This window comes from Taudactylus pleione, unplaced genomic scaffold (assembly GCF_031769625.1).
Source record: "Taudactylus pleione unplaced genomic scaffold, aTauple2 ptg000135l, whole genome shotgun sequence".
Lineage (NCBI taxonomy): Eukaryota > Metazoa > Chordata > Amphibia > Anura > Myobatrachidae > Taudactylus > Taudactylus pleione.
This window is the reverse complement of record NW_028284537.1, coordinates 1,352,450-1,375,277: the sequence shown is the minus strand read 5'-3', so window position 1 is coordinate 1,375,277 and position 22,828 is coordinate 1,352,450. Positions and strand designations below refer to the sequence as shown.

General features: G+C 46.2%; 1 protein-coding gene across 2 annotated transcripts in view; it reads right to left on the bottom strand.

Annotated features, from left to right (window-relative positions):
* The window catches only part of EOGT (EGF domain specific O-linked N-acetylglucosamine transferase), a 61,430-nt gene that overhangs the window by 26,104 nt on the left and 12,498 nt on the right, over positions 1-22,828 (bottom strand). For both annotated transcript variants that reach the window (XM_088473380.1, XM_088473379.1), the window contains exons 7-8: positions 10,590-10,696; positions 5,339-5,442 (exon numbers count right to left, since the gene is read on the bottom strand). In XM_088473380.1, the coding sequence (XP_088329506.1) occupies positions 5,339-5,442; positions 10,590-10,696 (211 nt within the window). The remainder of the gene's footprint in view (positions 1-5,338; positions 5,443-10,589; positions 10,697-22,828) is intronic.

Sequence of the window (22,828 nt, the reverse complement as noted above, 5' to 3'; positions counted from 1 at the left end):
TTTCCTGTGTTCCTTCCTATGGAAGGAACAGGGAAATGTCTCCCCCTCCGGGGGCGGAGCGCGGATGTCGGGCTATACACTGTGAGATTTCTCTCGCAGTGTATGCCGCGGACATCTGCGGCTGGCAGCCGGCCAGATAAAATGTCTGTCGGTCTGACAGACATTTTATCTGGCAGTGTATGCCCAGCATTAGTTATGGCCCTGGTTCAGTGCCAAACATGAGTGTCTATAGGCCAAACGACATTTTATTTTATTTTTTTTCATAAGATACTGTACAGCTTGTACTTAAAATTCAAGGGTGCCAATAGTGTTGACCATAACTATTTGTTCTCCCTATGAGGGAGGTTTATCAAAGCTTGGAGAGAGATAAAGTACCAACCAATCAGCTCCTGTCATTTTTCAAACACAGGCTGTAAAGTGATAGGAGTGGATTGGTTAGTACTTTATCTCTCTCCACTTTATCTCTTTCCAAGTTTGTCTTATGCTGAGTACACACTGGCCGATCAATTGATCGGCCAATATATCGTGCCCCCATCGGCCAGTGTGAACAACGTCGTTGACAGACATATCTCATCGGCTGTGCTGCACATGTCTGCAGCATATTTGCCTACCCTCCAGATTTGGTCGGGAGCTTCCCGAAAATCGGGTTAAGCTCCCGACCTCCCGGGAAGGCAGGCAAGCCTCCCGGCTGCCGCCCACCCTTCCTATCCCCCCCGCAATTACCTTTGAAAAACCCGCAGCGGGTACGAGAAGAGAGCTGAGAGGGGGGGGTTGGGGGGGACGGACACTAATTACCCGGCAGGGCCGGCTCTAGGGGTGTTTGACCAGTGCGGTCGCACAGGGGCGACACATGTAGAGGGCGCACCCCTCCCCAGCATCCCCATTTCAGCGGGACAGTACTGTCGCGCTGTTCCACCTGTGGGCTGAAATGGCCCGTGGGTCGTCAAATCGGGAGGTTGGGGAGCTGTGCCTGACCCCCGAAGTGTGAATGGATGCCGCGCGCATGCGCGCGGCATCCATTCACTGACGGGAGAGGGCTGGGGGAAGCCCAGCCAGTGACGGGGGGCTGGGCTTTACCCCCAGCCTGACATTATTTGGAAGCGTGTCATGCAGGCATGCCTCCAAATAACATCATGTAGGGGGCATAACCTATGGTAATTAGGCCACACCCCCAATTTTGGGCGCGCGTGCACGATGTGAGAGCTCCTTGTTCTGGGCCGTCACAGGGTGCTCCTACCCCTGTAGCCGGCTCTGTTACCCGGGTCCGGCACCCCTCCCCCTTCCTCTTAGGTCACAGCAGCCCAGCACACTCTGCTGTGTGCTGGGTGCACTGGGAGACTGTCCGAGGCTGCTAAAGCAGCAACCGAAGCAGTCTCCGATGCCAAAGGGGGGGAGTGATCACGCTGATCGTGCCCCCCATTGGCTGTGCGCCGGGCTGAGGGGCACACAGCGCCCCCCTCCCCAGCGCCACAAATGATTTTTAATTTTTTTTTCTCGAAGGGGGCGTGGCCATGCCTACCGTGATTAGGTCATGCGCCCAGGCTGGCCCGACCCGCTGCAGATATATTGCTATAGTGTGTACCCACGTTACGACCTCTATATTATGACTTTGTTTGCACTTTAGCCTGTCTATTTAATTTTCAGTTGCTGTGCCCTAGTGTATTTATGCACAAACATGCGACAGAATAGTACAGTTTATGGAGAGAGACACTGGTGCTTTCACTGTTTGACAATGAGTAACACATACTGCATGTCACAGCATAAACTGTGTTTCACTTTTTCCTACACATAAAAATGTACAAACAAAATTATATTAGAGCTAAACTTACTTAAAAAATACCTCATGATGTCCAGTTCTGCAGGGGGACTAGCTTATCATAATCTACAATTGTACCAACTCTCCTGCCTGGTTAATCAAATTAGTGATTGGTCTTCCCCCGTTCTAAGCCTTGGGTCACCGTGGAACGCAAAGTGCGTCTGAATCAGATATGTATGCAATGCCGATTTTTACGCAGATCGAGCGATTGTTTGCCATTGCGCATGCGTTTCAGCCGCACTGCACACGGTGCAGTGATCGATTTGCCATTACCCCCGCACAGAGGACACATTCACAAAGTGAGTGACAGGAAGTCACCGTTTGGGGGAGGTAACGGGGGGATGGGCTAGGCAAACGCAGGCGTGTCTGATCGTTTAGACGCTGTGTCAGGAGAGCTGCAGTGCTAGCCACTGGTCAGACAGGCTGCATATGCAGCATGGCTGCCCGATGTTACCGATGTTTATGCTGTTGTACGTCATCAGAAGGGTATGAGAAGACAGAAGTGGGCGTCCCTATGCTCGACTGTGCTTTGAAAGGCATTAGCAATCCGTGAGAGTATGCAGTTGTGGTGTTTGCATTAGTGTACATCCCTGAATCAGGCCCTGTGCTAGGCAGGTTACCCCGGTGTAATTTGCTATGGACTACGGCTGGTTTCAGAGTTCTTACTAGGTCCGACTCTAAGGAGACGCTTAAAATTAAATTTTCCTTCAGCTACTCTTCCCATCCATGGTCTGGCCCGACTAATCCCGAACCTGAATTTATCAACCTGAAGCTCTATTGGAGTAATTCCCTCATGTCATTTACTCAACTGCTGTACCGCTTCTACTTACCCATCAATGATTTCTAGAAGCATCTCCAAATACGATAATGGATTCAATCCTTGCCCTGTGCGACTGTGCCTACATGTAATGCAGTGGCGTACCTATGGGTCCAGGGGGCCCACACTGCACCCATATGAAGATAGATTTAATTTGCCACAGTCTGCAGAGCCCTGACCTGCAGAGCAGCAAAAATCACAAGGAAAATGGTGCACGGCCATTTTTCCGCATGCTCACTCGAGATGTCCCCGGGAATAAGGTGTTGGTGCCATTTTCCCGGAGACCTGCACATACGCAGTAGACTCCATGGGCCCCCTTCTTTCTTAAAATGCCCCTGATGTAATGTTCCCGCCCCTATATTTTCCCGTCTCTCATCGGCCTCTAGCAGGGCAGGCATAGCCTACTGGCACTTCTTACTATAGAAGACTGAACAGCCTGATAAAATCAGAGCCCATCTAAAGTGAGAACAAAACTTGAATATATGCTTACTAAGCAAAAGTTTTAGGCAGGTGAGGAAAAAATGCTGCAAAGTAAGAATGCTTTCAAAAATAGAATTGTTAATAGTTATTTTTATCAATTAACAAAATGCAAAGTGAACGAACAGAAAATGAATCTAAATCAAATCATTATTTGGTGTGACCACACTTTGCCTTCAAAACAGCATCAATTCTGCTAGGTACACTTGCACAATGTTTTTGAAGGAACTCGGCAAGGACAGAACTAACCACAGATATTCTGTGGATGTAGGCTTGCTCAGATCCTTCTGTCTCTTCATGTAATCCCGGACAGACTCGATGATTTAGAGATCAGTGCTTTGTGGGGGCCATATCATCACTTCCAGGACTCCTTTATGCTGAAGATAGTTATTAATGACATTGGCTGTATGTTTGGGGTCATTGCCCTGCTGCAGAATAAATCTGGAGCCTGCCTGATGGTATTGCATGATGGATACGTACCTGCCTGTATTTCTCAGCATTGAGGACACCATTAATCCTGACCAAATCCCCAAATCCATTTGCTGAAATGCAGCTCCAAACATGCAAGGAACCTCCACCATGCTTCACTGTTGCCCGCAGACACTCATTATTATACCGCTCTCCAGCCCTTCCGTGAACAAGCTGTCTTCCGTTACAGCCAAATATTTAAAATTTTGACTCATCAGTCCAGAGCACCTGCTGCCATTTTTCTGCACCCCAGTTCCTATGTTTTCGTGCATAGTTGGGTCGCTTGGCCTCGTTTCCACCTCGAAGGTATGGCTTTTTGGCTGCAATTCTTCCATGAAGACCACTTCTGGCCAGACTTCTACAAATAGTATATGGGTGTACCTGAGCCACTGGTTTCTGCCAATTCTGAGCTAATGGCACTGCTGGACATCTTCCGAATTTAAAAGGGAAGTAAGCATGTGTCTTTCTTCTAATGCTTTAAGTTTCTTTGGCCGACCACTGCATCTACGGTCCTCAATGCTGCCCATTTCTTTGTGCTTCTTCAAAAGAGCTTGAACAGCACATCTTGAAACCCCAGGCTGCTTTGAAATCTTTGCCTGGAGACCTTGCTGATGCAGTATAACTACCCTGTGTCTTGTTGCTGTGCTCAGTCTTGCCATGGTGTATGACCTGTGACATGAAACAGTCTCCCACAACCTCACCTTTGTAGCAGAGTTTGGCTGTTCCCCACCCAGTTTTAAGCCTCCTACACAGCTGTTTCCGTTTCAGTTAATGACTGTGTTTCAACCTAAAGCTTAAGATCGAGGATCTCATATTGAAATCTACTGGACTGCAGATATCTTTGTCCCCAGACACTGCTCTTTTGCACGTTTTTTTCAGATGAGCTCCAGATATGTAGCAGATACCCTATTAGTCATATTATAATGAGTTGAGTATGGATTGCCGGTGGTCAGAATACCAACAGCGCTAACCCGACAGTCATAATCCCGACGTTCATAAGGAAACAAGGTAAGTCTAACCCTAACCCTCCCTTCCCAGTGCCTAAATCTAACCTCCCCCCTAGTGCCTAAGCCTAACCTCCCCGCACCTTAATCCTAACACTACCCCCCCCCCCCCCCGGTGCCTAAACCTAACCCCCCCCCACCCTAGTGCCTAAACTTAACCTCCCCGCACCCTAATCCCAACCCTCCCCCTAGTGCCTAACTCTAACCCCACACCCTAACCCTCCCCTTACTGGCAATACTTACCTTTGGGATGCCGTCGGTCGGGATACTGATACCGGGATTTCGGCGCCAGAATTCAGACAGTCTGCATCCCGCACGCCGGGATGCCGACAACATCCCATTCTAATTGCCACAAACGCAGCCATAGCTCCGTTTTGGAAGCCAGACAAGCCCTCCCCCGCTCACTCTAGTATAGTCCAAACTTAACTACAGTTGCCTGATGGAGACTTTAAACTGCCCCTACTTAACTTTAACCCAATTCCCCATTGATGAAGTGGTAGACCTGACGTGTTTATTACTGAAGGTCTTGTTATCCATCATGCTCCTCTTTATAGCAATGATCATTCTAAAATGTTTTTCTATTGTTAGCATTTAATTTTACAAGTGGGCACTGATAACGATATTGTGTGTCAACTATATGTTTTGCGTACCTGCATCCCCCTTTCTTTTTCGGTACCCGCCTATTTCTTTGAAAAATAACCAAATAAAAAGTAAAAACTATTGTTTTAAAAAACAAAGAAAAGAAATTGTACTTACAGTGTCCCACATGACGATACGGATATCCGTGCTAAAGGAGTTGTTAATATGTTGCGTTATATAAAGATTTACAAAATCACAAAAGTGGTGGTACATGTTCACACCTGTAAATAAATAAATAAATAAATAATAAATAATAATAATAACAACAACTAATAGGCGTTTACACACATGATTTCTAGAGAATGGTGTTTTGTTCTAATAATCATCAACAGTTGCCGGTCTTTCCAGAAAGGTTTAAACATTTACTCTTTACTTCTAGGGTGGGATGTAAACTGAAAGATGCGGTAAAACACCCGAAAATGCAGTTTTGGGGTATTTTACCGCATTTCCCATATGTACTAAAGCGGTGCTTCGTCCCGGTGGGTAACGCCATTTTCAGGTGGCGTTACCCAATAGAAGCCTATTGCGGATGCGATGCTTAGTATATCCCGCCTCTTCTTTGTAACTGGTTAAATTCAGCATGACAGCTCAAGGTGTGCATTGATAATACACGGATAAGCCAAATAACATGAGGACTACCAGTCTAACATGCTGTTGCTCCTCTGTGTGGTGCCAATAGCTCTGACCTGCTAAGGCGTGGACTCTACTAGACTGCTGAAGGCCTCCTGTGGTATCTGGTACCTGGATGTCACCAGCAGATACTTTTACTCCTGTAGGTTCTCTATGTTGGAGCCACTGTGGACTGGACTTCTTATTCCAACACATAACACAGATGCACAGTTGGGTTGAGATCTGGTGAATTTGGAGGCCAGGGCAACACCTTGAGCTCTTCACCATGTTCCTCAAACCATTCTCAGACAATCCGTGCAGCATTCTCAGGGTGCATTGTCCAGCTGACAGAGGCCACTTCCATCTGAGAATACCGTGCCATGAGAGGGTGCAGGCTGAAATGTAGCCTGGGTACCGAAAAACCTTACACCGGCCCTGACCACTGCTAATCTTGAGCACACTACAAGCCTTGCAGCTTCAAAAATGCTCTGACCCATACGTCTGGCCATAACGATTTAACACTTATCATAGTCACTCAGGTCTTTACACTAGCCCATACCTTCTGCATTCAACACATCAACTACGAGTACCTATTGCCATCTTACTGCCTAGTATATCCCTAAACTTGACATGCGCTGTTGTTACGAGATAGTCAATGTCATTCGCATCATATGGAAGCAGTCATAATGTTTTGGCTCATGAGTGTATGTGCAATTTGCATTTGAAAGCATATGCTAAAAGAGGTGTACAACTAAACTCAATCTTTGTCATAATGTCCCTTTGAATCTTAATAATAATAATTTTATTTATATACCTCTTTTCTTCTGTATTACTCAAAGTCGCTTTACAGACATCAGAAAACATGGTTCATTGTACAAGGATTTGGTATTGCAAAAAATAGAAAACCACTCAGAGAAAATTAAAATCAACCGAAACCTAGAGAGCACAATAAGCATATTGCAGGGTTGGTGCAGACATTTTGGGAAATAAGTTCCATGAGTTACATATTCCACCCACGAAAGGTACCAGATAAGGCAGCCGTCTTGGGCGCACTACGTAGGATTACCCAGGGTGGAATAGGTTATGCCTAGAAGAAATGACACAAAATAGGTGGTTACAGCATCCTAACGCTAGGAGTAGGGTCCCACCATAATAGTCAGGTCCATGTATTTTTCATCCCATCCACGAGTGTACTAGGTGAGGCAGCCATGTTGGGCGCACTACGAAGGTTACACTGTGGGAGATAAGCCATACAAGCACCCAAGGTATATATGGGAAAACTGACACATGTGTGGCAGTATGATATACCCAGTGTGAGTAGATCCACGTGAAGTACATCCTGCCCATGGAGGATGCACTTCAGTGGAGGTACAACACACCAGTATAGCATACAGTGGAGGTATAGCACACCAGTATAGCATACAGTGGAGGTATAGCACACCAGTATAGCATACAGTGGAGGTATAGCACACCAGTATAGCATACAGTGGAGGTATAGCACACCAGTATAGCATACAGTGGAGGTATAGCACACCAGTATAGCATACAGTGGAGGTATAGCACACCAGTATAGCATACAGTGGAGGTATAGCACACCAGTATAGCATACAGTGGAGGTATAGCACACCAGTATAGCATACAGTGGAGGTATAGCACACCAGTATAGCATACAGTGGAGGTATAGCACACCAGTATAGCATACAGTGGAGGTATAGCACACCAGTATAGCATACAGTGGAGGTATAGCACACCAGTATAGCATACAGTGGAGGTATAGCACACCAGTATAGCATACAGTGGAGGTATAGCACACCAGCATAGCATACAGTGGGGGTATAGCACACCAGTATATCATACAGTGGGGGTATAGCACACCAGTATATCATACAGTGGAGGTATAGCACGCCAGTATAGCATACAGTGGAGGTATAGCACGCCAGTATAGCATACAGTGGAGGTATAGCACGCCAGTATAGCATACAGTGGAGGTATAGCACGCCAGTATAGCATACAGTGGAGGTATAGCACGCCAGTATAGCATACAGTGGAGGTATAGCACACCAGTATAGCATACAGTGGAGGTATAGCACACCAGTATAGCATACAGTGGAGGTATAGCACACCAGTATAGCATACAGTGGAGGTATAGCACACCAGCAGGGCCGTTTCTAGGGGCGGGCGACCCGTGCAATCGCACGGGGCGCTCCACCCTGTCACTGATCTCAACATACGCGGCCAACGTCCAATCACCGCCTCCCTACTCTCGTCATGGGTGGCACTGTCACATGACAGGAAGCCGCTCTTCCCGCTCGGCGTTCACAGCAGCCGCACTGACACTCTGGGCGCCGGCTAAGAGGGAGAGACCTCCGTCCTCCGCTCCACCACTCCCCCCGGGTCGCAGCCGGACTCTGAGTCCTGAAGGAGGGTCCGCTTCCCTGCCCTGTCTGGCTTCTGCCTCCGCTCTGTCTGCTGCCGCCTGCCGCTTCAGATTGACTCCCGCGGCGGGCGCTGCCGCCGCCTCATTCAGGTCTCAGCGCCCTACACAGTGACTGAGTCACATGGTGGTAGCAGGGGCCCCGGCTGTCCGACCGCTCCCATCTGCCACAGTGCCGCACTCCGGAGTCCAGACTGGCTGGCCTGGGACAAGCAGCTACACCAGGTAAGGTAACCTCCGCGAAGGGGGAGGGGGTGTAGGCTGCTTGTGTGTGCGCACTGCGCAATATCAGTGGGGGGGGGGTGCAGGCTGTCTGCAAAATCACACAACAGAGGTTTTAGTGAAAATATTATAATGGGGGGGGGGCGCATTCTGAATGCTCGCACTGGGAGCCAAATGGGCCAGAAACTGCCCTGCACACCAGTATAGCATACAGTGGAGGTATAGCTCACCAGTATAGCATACAGTGTAGGTATAGCACACCAGTATAGCATACAGTGGAGATATAGCACACCAGTATAGCATACAGTGGAGATATAGCACACCAGTATAGCATACAGTGGGTGTATAGCACACCAGTATAGCATACAGTGGAGGTATAGCACACCAGTGTAGCATACAGTGGGTGTATAGCACACCAGTGTAGCATACAGTGGGGGTATAGCACACCAGTATAGCATACAGTGGAGGTATAGCTCACCAGTATAGCATACAGTGGAGGTATAGCACACCAGTATAGCATAGAGTGGAGGTATAACACACCAGTACAGCATACAGTGGAGGTATAACACACCAGTACAGCATACAGTGGAGGTATAACACACCAGTATAGCATACAGTGAAGGTATAGCACACCAGTACAGCATACAGTGGAGGTATAACACACCAGTATAGCATACAGTGAAGGTGTAGCACACCAGTATAGCATACAGTGGAGGTATAGCACACCAGTATAGCATACAGTGGAGGTATAGCACACCAGTATAGCATACAGTGGAGGTATAGCACACCAGTACAGCATACAGTGGAGGTATAGCACACCAGTACAGCATACAGTGGAGGTATAGCACACCAGTATAGCATACAGTGGAGGTATAGCACACCAGTATAGCATACAGTGGAGGTATAGCTCACCAGTATAGCATACAGTGGAGGTATAACACACCAGTACAGCATACAGTGGAGGTATAACACACCAGTATAGCATACAGTGAAGGTATAGCACACCAGTACAGCATACAGTGGAGGTATAACACACTAGTATAACATACAGTGAAGGTGTAGCACACCAGTATAGCATACAGTGGAGGTATAGCACACCAGTATAGCATACAGTGGAGGTGTAGCACACCAGTATAGCATACAGTGGAGGTATAGCATACCAGTATAGCATACAGTGGAGGTATAGCACACCAGTATAGCATACAGTGGAGGTATAGCACACCAGTATAGCATACAGTGGCGGTATAGCACACCAGTATAGCATACAGTGGAGGTATAACACACCAGTACAGCATACAGTGGAGGTATAGCACACCAGTATAGCATACAGTGGAGGTATAGCACACCAGTATAGCATACAGTGGGGTGGAAGTACATGGTACAAAACTGGGAATAGCAAATACAGCAAACAGTGAGGCAGATGAATAGATCCACGTGTTTGTTCACCCTGCCCAAGAAAGAACCAGCCGGGGCAGCCATCTGGGGCGCACTGTGTAGGTTACATCTGGCAGGGTGTGCAAATAGCGGAAGTATAACGTCCAGGTGGAGAAAAATAAAAAAATGAATGAGAAGCTGAATACTAACGGTATAAAGGGCAGTATTAAAAAAAAAAAAAAAAAAAAAAAAAAAAAATGGTGACAGCATTAAAAGTTAAAAACCATGTTAATCAGAAATTAAAAATAATAGAGTAATCTGCAAACAGCCACACGTCCAGCAGTTTGTGGAGTGCGATTTGGCTGCAGCACGAGACAGCACCCGAACCCAGTCTGTTATAAGATGGGGAGGACACATGCTTTAATAATAAGGTGTGTGGTGCGGAAGTGACCATAACTTATATAATGATATTAAGGTCACCAAGGAGTTCTGTTACCATAATGCTTTATTATAAGCCAAGAGACTCCAAAGTGACTGCAAAAATCTTATTTACATTGGGGGGGTCATTTTATATAATGTATAACTCGGTACTTATACTGTAGTAGGGAAGTTTTTAGCTGCAGTGTCCAGTTACAGAAATACAAGCATAACAGAGATACTATATAGATGCTGGATATTTGCAGAAAATGCTGTAAAATAAAGTATATTATTCACAAAAGGAGATATTACCTGCATCTAACTTCATAAAATATGTTGGTTTTTCTATGATAAGGTCGCAGTGTCCATCTTCTATTGGCCTGAAGCCTAAGGAGGTGTAAATCTGCAGCTCTGCAAACCTAGAAGTACAATACATCACAGTAGTTATTCACTCCTAAAATGCTGGACCAGACAAGGATTAAACCCAGAAAAAACAGAAGTGATTGTCTACACAGTTAAAAAAAAAAATATATATATATAATATATATATATATATATTTAAATGCTATAAAAAAAAAAAAATACAACATAGCTCCACCTAATAACAGGTCAAATTCAAGTCAGTGACTATCACTGAAACATAGCACCATGCAGCACAACTCCATAATGATATTGGAGAACCCCCATCTATAGTATGGTACCCATAGATGGTACATTTATAAAAGTCATTTCACGTTAAAAAGTGATATATCTCATCTGGGAGCCAGATAATTAAACAGGAGGATTTACAGATGCAAGTCTAATACCTATTTATCAGATTCCAAATCCATAAAACTAAAAAAAAAAAAAAAAAAAAGCCCTTTTACAGAACAGTGTGGTGAAGCCACAGGACCATAACTATGGGTGTTAAATAGGCATCGCCAGCCAGGACGCAGGGCCCTGTGGGCGGCACTGTCGCCGTGCCACACCACCTGCATGTAGTCTACAGGGTGCCTGGAACAGATAACCGTGTTCATCAAAACCAGCACACAGTACAGTCTAAACTTCTGGGCACACTGGGCAGCAGCACAAGGCCCCATGATTCTAGGAGCCTTTGAGCATAGGCTGGCTGGGCAGACACCCGCCGGGCTGGTGCCTCCTGAGAGGCAGGTAGAGAATGCTGCCCGCCCAGCTGCTCTGACTGTGTGTAAGCCACAATCACAGCGGCCATGGAGCATATTTCGCTGCCTGCCTCTCAGCCGGCTGCCCTAGGCAGGGAGTGAGTGGCCCCAGACTACATGGAGTTTGCTCCGTGCCTAGGGCAACTGGCTGAGAAGTAGGCAGAGAAAGATGCTATTTGGCTGATCTGATTGCGAATTACACAGAATCAAGAGTGGCCAGACAGCATTCTCTACCTGCCTCCCCGGCCTAAAGCCATCCACCAATCAAGACTGCCGACAGCCATTCCCTGTATGGTAGAATGTGGAGAGACAGCCGGGGACTGCAAGTTATCATTTTTAAAAAAAAAAATTGGGGTCTGATTTTTTTTATTTGTGCAGGGAAAGGGGGGATTGTCAGACCTGTGGTTTGCTTTTATGAATTGGGGTATGAAGTGCATTTGGATGTCCGATCTGGGGTCTGATTTTATTCATTGAGGAGAAGGGGCAGCGGGTGTCTGCTCTGGGGTATAATTGTATTATTTGGGAGGGTCATTGGGTGTCTGATCTGGGGACTGATTTTATTAATGAAGTATTTTTTTTTAGAACATTTCTTTTAACAACAGATAAAAATTAAAAAAATATAAGTACAGATACAGTAATGTATACGAGCATTAAATCATAACAGAATATCAAAATAAAGATAAAGACAAATCAACTGACATTCTAACAAGCGATCTAGAATTAAATTTGAAAAACATACTTTAGGACATTTTAAGGGAACTGATTTTATTAATGGGTAGAGGGGGGCAGACGGGTGCCCGATCGTAGAAGCACGAGTGCATTGCTTTGCCCATGGCCTACAATGCTGATAGGTGGCCCGTCCAGCACAGGGAACATCCGCATCCGGTATGATTTACCGCAGCCCGACAGAGGAGGAAATCCCAATCGACCTAAATGTAAGTATAAACTAACCTAATTCTACCCCCTAACTCTTTTAGGGTGCCTAACCCTAACCCCCCCCCCCTGTGCCTAACCCTAATTCCCCCTCTAAGTGCCTAAACCTAACTCCCCCTTCCCCGCCGCCTAAATCTAAGTCCCCCGGGGGGGTGCCTAACCCTAAACCCCCTCCGGGGGTGCCTAACCCTAACCTCCCCGTCCCCTAGCCTGACCCAAACCTCCCAGGGCGGTGCCTAACCCTAAGTCCCCCCGGGAGCCCTATACCTAACCCCCTCGTGGCTGTCCGTGCCCGGCACCCGGCATCCCTCTGATCGGTCTCTTGGCGTCGGTAAAATGACAAGCGTCTAGATTTAGACGCCTGTCATTTAGCCCTCACCGGGATTAAGCAGTCGGGAAGCCGGCAGTCAGCATTGCGTCCGCCGGCTTCCTGAACGTATACCAGAACATCCAATATCCTATACCGGGATACAGTGAAAATGCCAACGGCTGTTTGACTAAATTCCGGCGTCTAAAAACAGACTAAAGACAAGCGTCAAAATCCCGACACCCGTCTATATCCCGACGCCGGAATCTAGAGAGACGGCTTCCCGAACGAAGGTTAGCCGGCTGGTGTTAGCGTTTAGCCGTGGGGTGGGAGTGTTAGGTTTAGGGATCCCCGGGGGGACGGGGGGTTTAGGCACCCCTGGGGGGAGGTTAGGGTTAGGCACCTCCCCGGGAGGGTTAGGTTTAGGGTGCGGGGAGGGGGGGTTAGGTTTAGGCTCCCCCGGGGGGGAGGTTAGGGTTACGAACCACTAAGGGAGGGTTAGGGTTAGTGGGGGGGGAGAGGGAAGGGTTAGGGTACTTACCAGCCCCAGTGAGGAGCTTCAGCGTTCGGGCTTGCGGCATCGGGATTTAGTCAGACGGCTTCCCGACCGTTGGTATTTCATACCCAACCCCTTAAACCCAATGGCTAAATGGTTGCCGATAGGGCCTGGACCATTTGTGAGTACCATGTCAAATCAAAATAAATATTCCACAACCTTAATATAAAAGACTAAAATTAAAAAAACTTAAAATTATTCAAATTGATTAAAAAAAAAGAAAAGAAAAAAAATATCATTTATGTCCGTCGCTATTGTGAGCTCAAATTTAGTTGAATACAGTACCTCAAAAGTCTCACATTTTATTTGTTCACACTACCTATAGTATGTAACAGATAAGTGAATGACTCGTTGGAGAACATAAACCCTCTCTCTGTGGGGCCCAGCAGCAGAGAAGACACTTTCCAAAAACAAAAAGACTCAAAATGAAGACAAAAGTTTTTCTAACATGTGAAAGAGAGGATCATAGACGGGGACATTACAAAACCACTGAAAATCCCTCGGAGCTTAGTGCAGTCCATTGTACAGATATAAAAGAAATATGAGATAATAGCCGCGCCCTAAGCTTAGTTGTCAGAATAGAACGGCATTCATTTACTGCGACATGAAAAAATATACAGTCAGTGGCGGGGACGGAAGATAAAAAAATACATGGGTCAGTATCTCCAAAGCATTCCACAAAAGGGTATTTTGGGGAAGGTCTAGAGATATCGCAGAGAAAAAATAAAATAAAAACATATCCATCCCCATAAAAAGTAAGCAAAATGGCAACTTGAAGAAACTACAGTGGCAGAAAGTCTTGTGGTATGACGAGACTAACGTGGTCTTATGGCCTAAATAATAAGTGGTGTGTATTGTGCAAATCAAACTTAGCACACCACCCGGATGACACCGCCCCACGTGAAGTATGGCAATTTGGCTGATTAGTGGGAAACTTTTACGACTGAATGTAAGGGTTAATGCGAAGTGGTTCTCTTTGCATTATTATCACTATTATATTATATTTTCCCAGTATGGTGCCACCAAGTGTCTATAGCAGCGCACAGGGTAAAATACATTGGGGGGTTTTATTGCATTTCCACTAAATTATAAGGTGAGCAAAAATCCCACTGGATCATATCAATAAAGAGTTTTTATTTATCAAAGTGGTAAAAAGTAGTTTTTTTGGGGGGGGGCTTATACAACTACAATTTATTTTTTTTACATTTTTTTAAAATCTATGTATTAGTTACTTATTTATCCTATAGAAAGTACAAGTGTTATTGAGTTCCCTCCCCATTATACTGGGACCACTAGTCTCCTAAAAAGGAAATCTTAAAGGGCGTACTTATCAAAAACACGCGTTTCGGTTTACGTGCTGTGCAACCCACAAACACAGATCCTTCATTTTTAAGTTATTTCATATTCCAGGAACATTATTTTGCTCAATAAATTTATATTAGACCTGAGACCATGGGTTCACGTCCTGACCAAAGCACTGTATGGAGTTTGTATGTTTTCCCAATGTTTGCGTGGACTTCCTCCATGTGCTCTGATTTCCCCCCACACTCTAAGGTACATTGCTGAACGCAGATCCCTGATCCCGCTCTCATACTGGCAACAGACTGTCAGCTGGCATTTTTGTGGGCGGTGAGAGGATGGCGATGCCCTTCGTTCCCCAAAACGGAGGCGTGTTGCCGCCGCTGGGGGGGGAGGGAAGAATCCAGTATCTCCGTCGGCTGATGGATATTTCCTGGCTTCTCCATCTCAACTTCGGCGGCCGGCTGCGTGACCCCATGGTTCACTATAGCCGACCAATGTCCCGCAAAGTATCCGATGCAGCGTTGAACAACGCAGCTCGAATACGTAATGCGGCAGGAGACCCAATACTTCCTGTTGCAATATCATATCAGCACAGACGGAATAGCTAAGATGCTCGCGAGCAGCTTAGTTATTCCGTCTGAAGCTGAATCAGGCCCCAAGAACATAATGGCAGTCATGCATACTTGCCAACTCTCCCTCATTGTCAGGGAGAATCCCTGAAATAGCAGCAATCTCCCTGTCTCCCTGAAGAGTCTACCAATCTCCCTCATTTCACCTTACCCCCATTATGACACTGTTCTAGAAAAGAAAAAACAGAGATATATACATTCAAATGGGATCATTAGTATAATTTCCCTGCATTGGTTATAAGGCACAATGATCCCTATGGGTACATGTATTTTCTGAGAAGTATCAGTGTGTTTTCATCAACAAGTAGATCATACTAACTGCTTTGTGGCTCATTTACATGTGGATGTAAATCGATTTTATGACACGCCTCTCAGATGTAGCTGTACACGCCCACTTTACAGCCGCGCTCATAGGTGTTACTTTCACAATCTCCCTGAAATGCTTTTTCAAAAGTAGGCACGTATGAGTCATGTATGTTAGGGAATTCAGACTGTAAGCTCAACTGATGCAGGAATGGATGTGAAAGACTGAAATATTCTTTGTAAAAATGCTGTGGAATATCTGTGCACTATATAAATATCTTAATAAATATAATTTGCAGCTAAAAAGGTAACTGCCCAGGAACTCTTCAGTATGGAAGCTCTCCTGCTTGTATTTTCTATGTATTGCATTTTATTTTTACGCATGTTTTGTGAGTTGTATTTTTTTTCTGTTTTATTGGTATGTTTTGCTTTTCATTGACTTTCAAAAAAAACTGCTAAACTTTTGTATCATCTGCCAAGAGCCCAATGACCGCGTTTCTTGTTATGCTAAATATTTGTTTCCCATCCAAAAGCAAGTTTAGCAGTTTGCAATTCACACAATCGATAACCTGCTAAACTGAAACTCCCAAGACTTGAATTGATTTCTGTCTATGATACGTGAAAAGAAATTAATTAGAACTTCTCACGTCTGACTTTGATTTATACCTCTGGTGTTTAATTACAAGTGTCTGTCTTTTTATTTTAAGGGAGGGGGAAAAACAAAAACACCATTTAAGTGTAAGCGCCATTTAAGAATTAGGTCAACGTCTAACGGTACCAAAACACACCGAGAACCGGTAGTTTGGCAAGGACATGCAATGATCACACACATACAGCAGGTGGCGACTAATGGTGTCAAACGGCCAAATGCAAATATCAGGATTTTGGTACTTACCGATAAATCCCTTTCTCCGATTCCACAGGGGACACTGGAGTTCAAGACAGTGGGGTATAGACGGTGGTAGAGTAGAGCCTGGCACTTTAAATAATTTAGAAGTGTGACTGGCTCCTCCCCCTCTATGCCCCATCAGCCCCAGTTTAAGAACTGAGCCCGAGAGGAGATGGAGGACAATAGGAAAATGAGAAGAAGGAGAGGACCACAGAACGGAACAACACCGACTGAATGAGAACAGAGGAACTCACTGCAGGGAACACATGCAGTCACACAACCATATAACGAACCAAACAACACAGCAGGTACGCAGCGCTGGGCGGGCGTCCAGTGTCCCCTGTGGAATCGGAGAAAGGGATTTATCGGTAAGTACCAAAATCCTGATTTCTCCTTCATCCACTAGGGGACACTGGAGTTCAAGACAGTGGGGATGTCCCAAAGCCAACCTCCCGGGTGGGAAGCGCGGAGAACTCGCCGACCCTTTGGCAAACCCGAAAACCAGGAGAGCCAAGAACTGTAGGTCGCAGAGGAGACAATCAGAACTCCCTGCTAAACAGCGAAGAATTCCACAACTTACAGCGTAATTCGAACGTAATAACGGCTAATGTAAGCTCAGCTGAAAACAGACCCAGGTTAAACCAGAGTTGAACATAGGAAGCTGTATAATTCGCAGACAGCAGCAACCCAACACTGCTGGACAGAATTCATATAGATATACGTATATAATACCAATCTACAGATACAGAGCTGATCCTGTCCACAGACACCTAATAAGGAGTATACAACGAGGCAAAAGTCAAGACCGAACAATCACCGAGGCCCAAGTACTACCAGGTAGACAACCAGCGGAAGGGTTAAACCATAGAAGTTCTCAACAATGGAGATCCCGCTGGGTATGATGCAGAGGCGGCTGTGAAAGAATTGAAACCACAACTCCTTTCAGAGGGTCAGACCGCAGTACAACCACTCTGAAACAGAGGGATCAAACAGCAACTGAAACCCTGCAGCTGTAATTCTACTGGCAGTGTGTCACTACCGCTTGGGGCGGGTCTCAAACTCGTGTATTGGGCGCCCCATGCGGGGACTTTACGGCACACACCCTGTGCCGGCCTGAAAAGAAAACCATAGCAACAACCCCAAACAACAGACATGTCCCTCATGATGGAAGTGCGTAGTCAGTACAAACTGCTGGTCCGAACATAGTATGAAAACAACTCGGATACCCTGGCAGTTAAAGAGCACGGATGCAACAGCCACCCAAGGAGAGCTACCAATATAGGGAAGCATCCCGTACAACAAGGCTAGGACAACCATAAAGGTACACATCAGGAACCTGTCAGTGTGATGAAAATGTCCACAGATACTGAACAGGAATCAGGCTCCCTGCGCAGAACATAATGACTGTCACACTTTAATGTAAAGATGTGCCGTAGCCCATAGATGCACTACAGTCCTTTATCACCCCAACAGAGTCTAGTAGAAGAAAGTGATAATTAAATATGGAATGCTTCACGAATTTGCGTGTCATCCTTGCGTTTCAATTTTTAGTATATGTGCTGCAGAAGCGAGCACTCTCAATGTTGGAACTATGCACCCACACGCCAGGACAGCTCTAAAGTGTAGTAGAGCCAACTGATTACGAGAGCGGATGGCTGCTAGGACGGCAGCTAGGGTGCGGAAGGGAGACTTGTAATGTCAGGTTGCATGAAATAGGAGCATATTCTGAGGCATTAGTGAGGTACCGCTTACCTGTGCGCAACCAGAAGCCCTTTAGACGAGATGTGGGTCACTAACCTTTTCCATCTCAAAGCAACCCGTCACGTCAGGTAAAGAGAGTAGTTCAGTGGGCTAAGAACCAATGCTCTACAGCACAGACTTCAGTCTGGCGATGTTGTCTGGGAAAATACTGTAGAAAACTAGCAAATTGTTAGGAGACAAGAAGGTTGTACAACAGGACTCTATACCTGAGCATGTAACAGTAGGGATGAGTATACATCTAAAGTTTATACATATACTCCAAATACAGTCTGCTAGTGTATCAGTACATTATCACTTATAATGGTGAAGTGCGTATCAGTTAACAGGCAGATTTAAGTAAGACCTTCAACAGGTCAAGATACACACAGAATATTAAATATTTGATGATGGATCCCCACCAGTGACCCTTAAAAGTTATAGTGTTCACAACGAGAGGGATTCAAAAGTGAACCCCAGGGCCAAGGATTTACCGGATACTCACCAATCTAATCAAGCCAGGCCTGACCCTGCCGTTTCGGCGGGTGGCCGTAGGCCTTCAGGCACAGGAGCAGTAACTGCAGTCTGTTGTCATTTAAACAATTAGGTCCTGAGGATGGAATAGAACCTGGATTCTCTATGTACTGATAGGAAGTGAACCTAGGGACACTTATAGCCTCATTTTATTGAGATAATATTGAGTACTGGAACCTATACTGAGAAGGTACCTGTACATAGACATAGTGTGCATTAGGCTATAGTGATACCCCAGGTTAGGGTTAAAACAGGTTTTCCCATTATTAGGAAATATTCATACAAGGAATGTGAATATATATTATACATATACACACGCACACCCGGACAAACATAGTTGCATGAGAAGGCAATCTCTTTGAAAGGAAGAGTTAGTACCAACCAAGGAAGCTTACCTGTCAGACTCCTGCACCAGGAGATAGCATACATACATATATACAGCATATCTGATGCACTCTTAGAGTGCCACAAGTTTGCTCCATTATATACATGTGTGGACATCATATATGGATATCACCTACAGTTTCTGATAATCCCTGGCGGCTTCCCATCCATGGACTTATAGGTAAACCAAATGATTGTGGAAGTATAGACACACATACACAATTCCTAACACACACACATATATATATATATATATATATATATATATATATATATATATATGCATACACAGGCACCCATGTAAAGCGGAGTTATTGTACCAAACAACCGCATCAGGAGAGTCCAGCCTCCAATCGCAGGATGCTTCTTTTAAAATATGTAGGTATGAGACAAGACGGATAACAGATCCTCCTCTGACCTTACGATAAGGATAAGAAGCGATACATACATACATATATATATATATACATATACCAAGTACTAACCAGGCCTGACCCTGCTTAGCTTCCAAGATCAGACGAGATCGTCCGTGTTCAGGGTGGTGTGGCCGTAGGGTCCACGTACCCACACATATTTAACATGAGCAACAGTAAGAGCCAAGGAAGGAACTGATCAAAGACCTTGGTTGAGCCCAGGACAAAATTCACTCCAGACATATGTATATGTTCTAAAGTAGGGTTTATGCATAAAATACAAATATCTACATACATGTGGCTTACCTCCACGCAGGGAGACTGCTCATGTGTCGCGTGTGGCCGTCAATCTGCTAGGGGCCTGGATATTTCAACAGCGTGATGACCCAGATTGGTTTCGATCCTGGGACCCTTCTGTCACTGGAGTACTCGCCTTTTCGAGTGAGCCATTTGAGCTCCAGTTGAACCCGCTTTTTTAAAGTGGGAATCAAGGAGACGACCTTAGTGCAATGAAAATTACTGCAGTATACTTGATGTATACAGGCCCATCTGACACAGACATAGATCAATCGGCAGACCATGCGGTGGGCAAGTGACATGGACACAGGCTCTGTATTAGGCTGCGGCATGTTCCTCCCTGAGCTATTGTCAGGGGCCCGTACACTCACTCTATAATAGTGGCGGCGGGTCCCATGATATGTAGAGGTGTTGCTCTTCAATATGAGTACTGATTAACACTTAATCAAACAGTGCAGCCATTTTGATAGACAATTTTAAAATAGACATAACTATCCTTTACACAGTAACATCACAATGACGTAGGGCAGTAGTTAGGAGAGTTGTGGGGCCGACTGTTTTGCGGTGCTCTCCCCTCTACGAGATCATTGTGGAATCTGACCACCATATAGGAACTACCGAGATGAGTCAAGTTCAATATGGACCTTGTCGCTGCGTAACTCAGTAAGCAGGAAGCCTGCTACACTGCGCTCAGTATGCATCAGCATAATCTATCTCAGCATTTACCAAACTAGGTTCTATCTAGATTCTGCAGCTGCCCAGATATTCCAAGTACTGACCAGGCCTATTAAGGGTGGTGTAGTAACAGTTTCTTACACAGCACAGCGTATTCTAAGTGGAGTTATCCTAGCATGCGCAACCACATGAAGGTGGAGTGCACTCTCTATAACTGAACTTCCCGCGGTGCAGTCACTCCAGGGGCTCAGACCTCTCGCTGCTCTAGCAGGCACAGTCCACACTGCATTCGCCCTGCACTAAACTGCGTTTATGCAGGTAATATAATGTACCCAATGCTGCCCTTAAGAGGAACTGTGTAGAATTAAACGGCGCACTTCCGAGCGCAGCAATGAACTAAGCCCCGCCCCTACATCGTAGAGAACGGAGCCCCCCCCGGCTAAAGCTGTTGACTCTTAGGGTCCCCTACATCGCCGTTACATTTGGCTGCTCTGTAAGGAGCCGCAACAAGGGCCGCACCCCATGCCTCCTTACAGCGAGCCCAACTTCGGCAGCCCGCCTAACCTGAAGCCGGCACCTCCTTGAGAACACCGCTGCTTAGGAGCTCTCCACTGGAACCGGAGATCACGATATAGCAGCAGCGCTATGATTTACAGTGAAGCGCACAGAAGAGGGAGAGCCCGCCTACAGATAGCGCAGCTAGAATGCGTGACGCGCCCTAATAAGCTCCACCCCCGCTCACTCCGGTATACTGACCGGGAATTGTCTCTCTAGTTCGGGGAGAAGGTAGTGCGGCAGGCGAGGGGGAAGGGGGTTGCAGCAACAGACCGTGTAAATGACAGCCGCAGCAAGGCACTGCGCTGTCACAGATGCAGGATAGCGGTGTCCCTGACAGGGATGTTATTACAGTCCTTCTCATGAGGGAGATTTTGACTGGGAAGCGCAACTTTATGCGCAGTGGCTCCGCCCCCTTGTTAACTGGCATAAAGAAAATGTTCTATGCCGGGCATAGAACCGGGGACCTTCTAAAATAAGGACCCAGGTTGGTAGTTTGCTGAGCTCAGTAGTTCAGCTATATGGGGGCGGAGGGGCCGCAGATCTAGTCCCCCGCTAGTCAGGGGAAGAGATTATACTTACCACTGCTGGCATCAGGGCTGCGGCTAGGCATATGGAAGCACGGACACAGCTTCTATATTAAGCTGTGGCGTGTCCCTCCCTGAGCTACTGCCAGGGTGCCTGGGACCCGGACACGCACTCTTTATTAGTTGTGGCGGGTCTCCTGATGCCTCCATGTAGCAGGCTGACAGACGCAGTTCTCTGTCAGCCTGTCCTCAATGCTTTGTGAAAGCTATAAAATAAAATAAAGTGAAAATAAAGATAAAAATACTAAGTGTGGGCTGGAGCTCAGCCCTATGTGACCGGCTCTCTCGGGCACATTCTAAAAACTGGGGCTGATGGGGCATAGAGGGGGAGGAGCCAGTCACACTTCTAAATTATTTAAAGTGCCAGGCTCTACTCTACCACCGTCTATACCCCACTGTCTTGAACTCCAGTGTCCCCTAGTGGATGAAGGAGAAAGAGACATTATAGCAATGAGGACCACTGTTCAGTGATCGCGCTGAGCCACAAAAGATGTGGGTCCCAGGGACCCCACACTTTAGAAAATTAGGGTCCTACCTTAACTTTTCTGGGTCCCATCTGAATTAAGGTTTTCTGAAAATCTAACTATACAGAAATAAATAATGAACACTAATCAGTTTCATAAGGAATTATTTAGCTTTATTACAGCTTAAAAGTTCCCACAGTGCAACAGCCCCCCTCTATCGTGACATTCTCCTCTACATGTAATATCACACCCTGCCTATCATCCCCCCAGCCCCCCTCTATCCTGACATTCTCCTCTACATATAATCTTCATCCCACCCTGCCTATCGTGCCCCCAGCCCCCCTCTATCGTGACATTCTCCTCTACATGTAATATCACACCCTGCCTATCATCCCCCCAGCCCCCCTCTATCCTGACATTCTCCTCTACATGTAATATCACACCCTGCCTATCATGCCCCCAGCTCCCCACTATCCTGACATTCTCCTCTACATGTAATATCCCACCCTGCCTATCATGCCCCCAGCCCCCCTCTATCCTGACATTCTCCTCTACATGTAATATCACACCCTGCCTATCATGCCCCCAGCCCCCCTCTATCATGACATTCTCCTCTACATGTAATATCCCACCCTGCCTATCGTGCCCCCAGCCCCCCACTATCTTGATATTCTCCTCTACATGTAATATCACACCCTGCCTATCGTGTCCCCAGCCCCCCTCTATCCCGACATTCTCCTCTACATGTAATATTCATCACACCCTGCCTATCATGCCCCCAGCCCCCCTCTATCCTGACATTCTCCTCTACATGTAATATTTATCA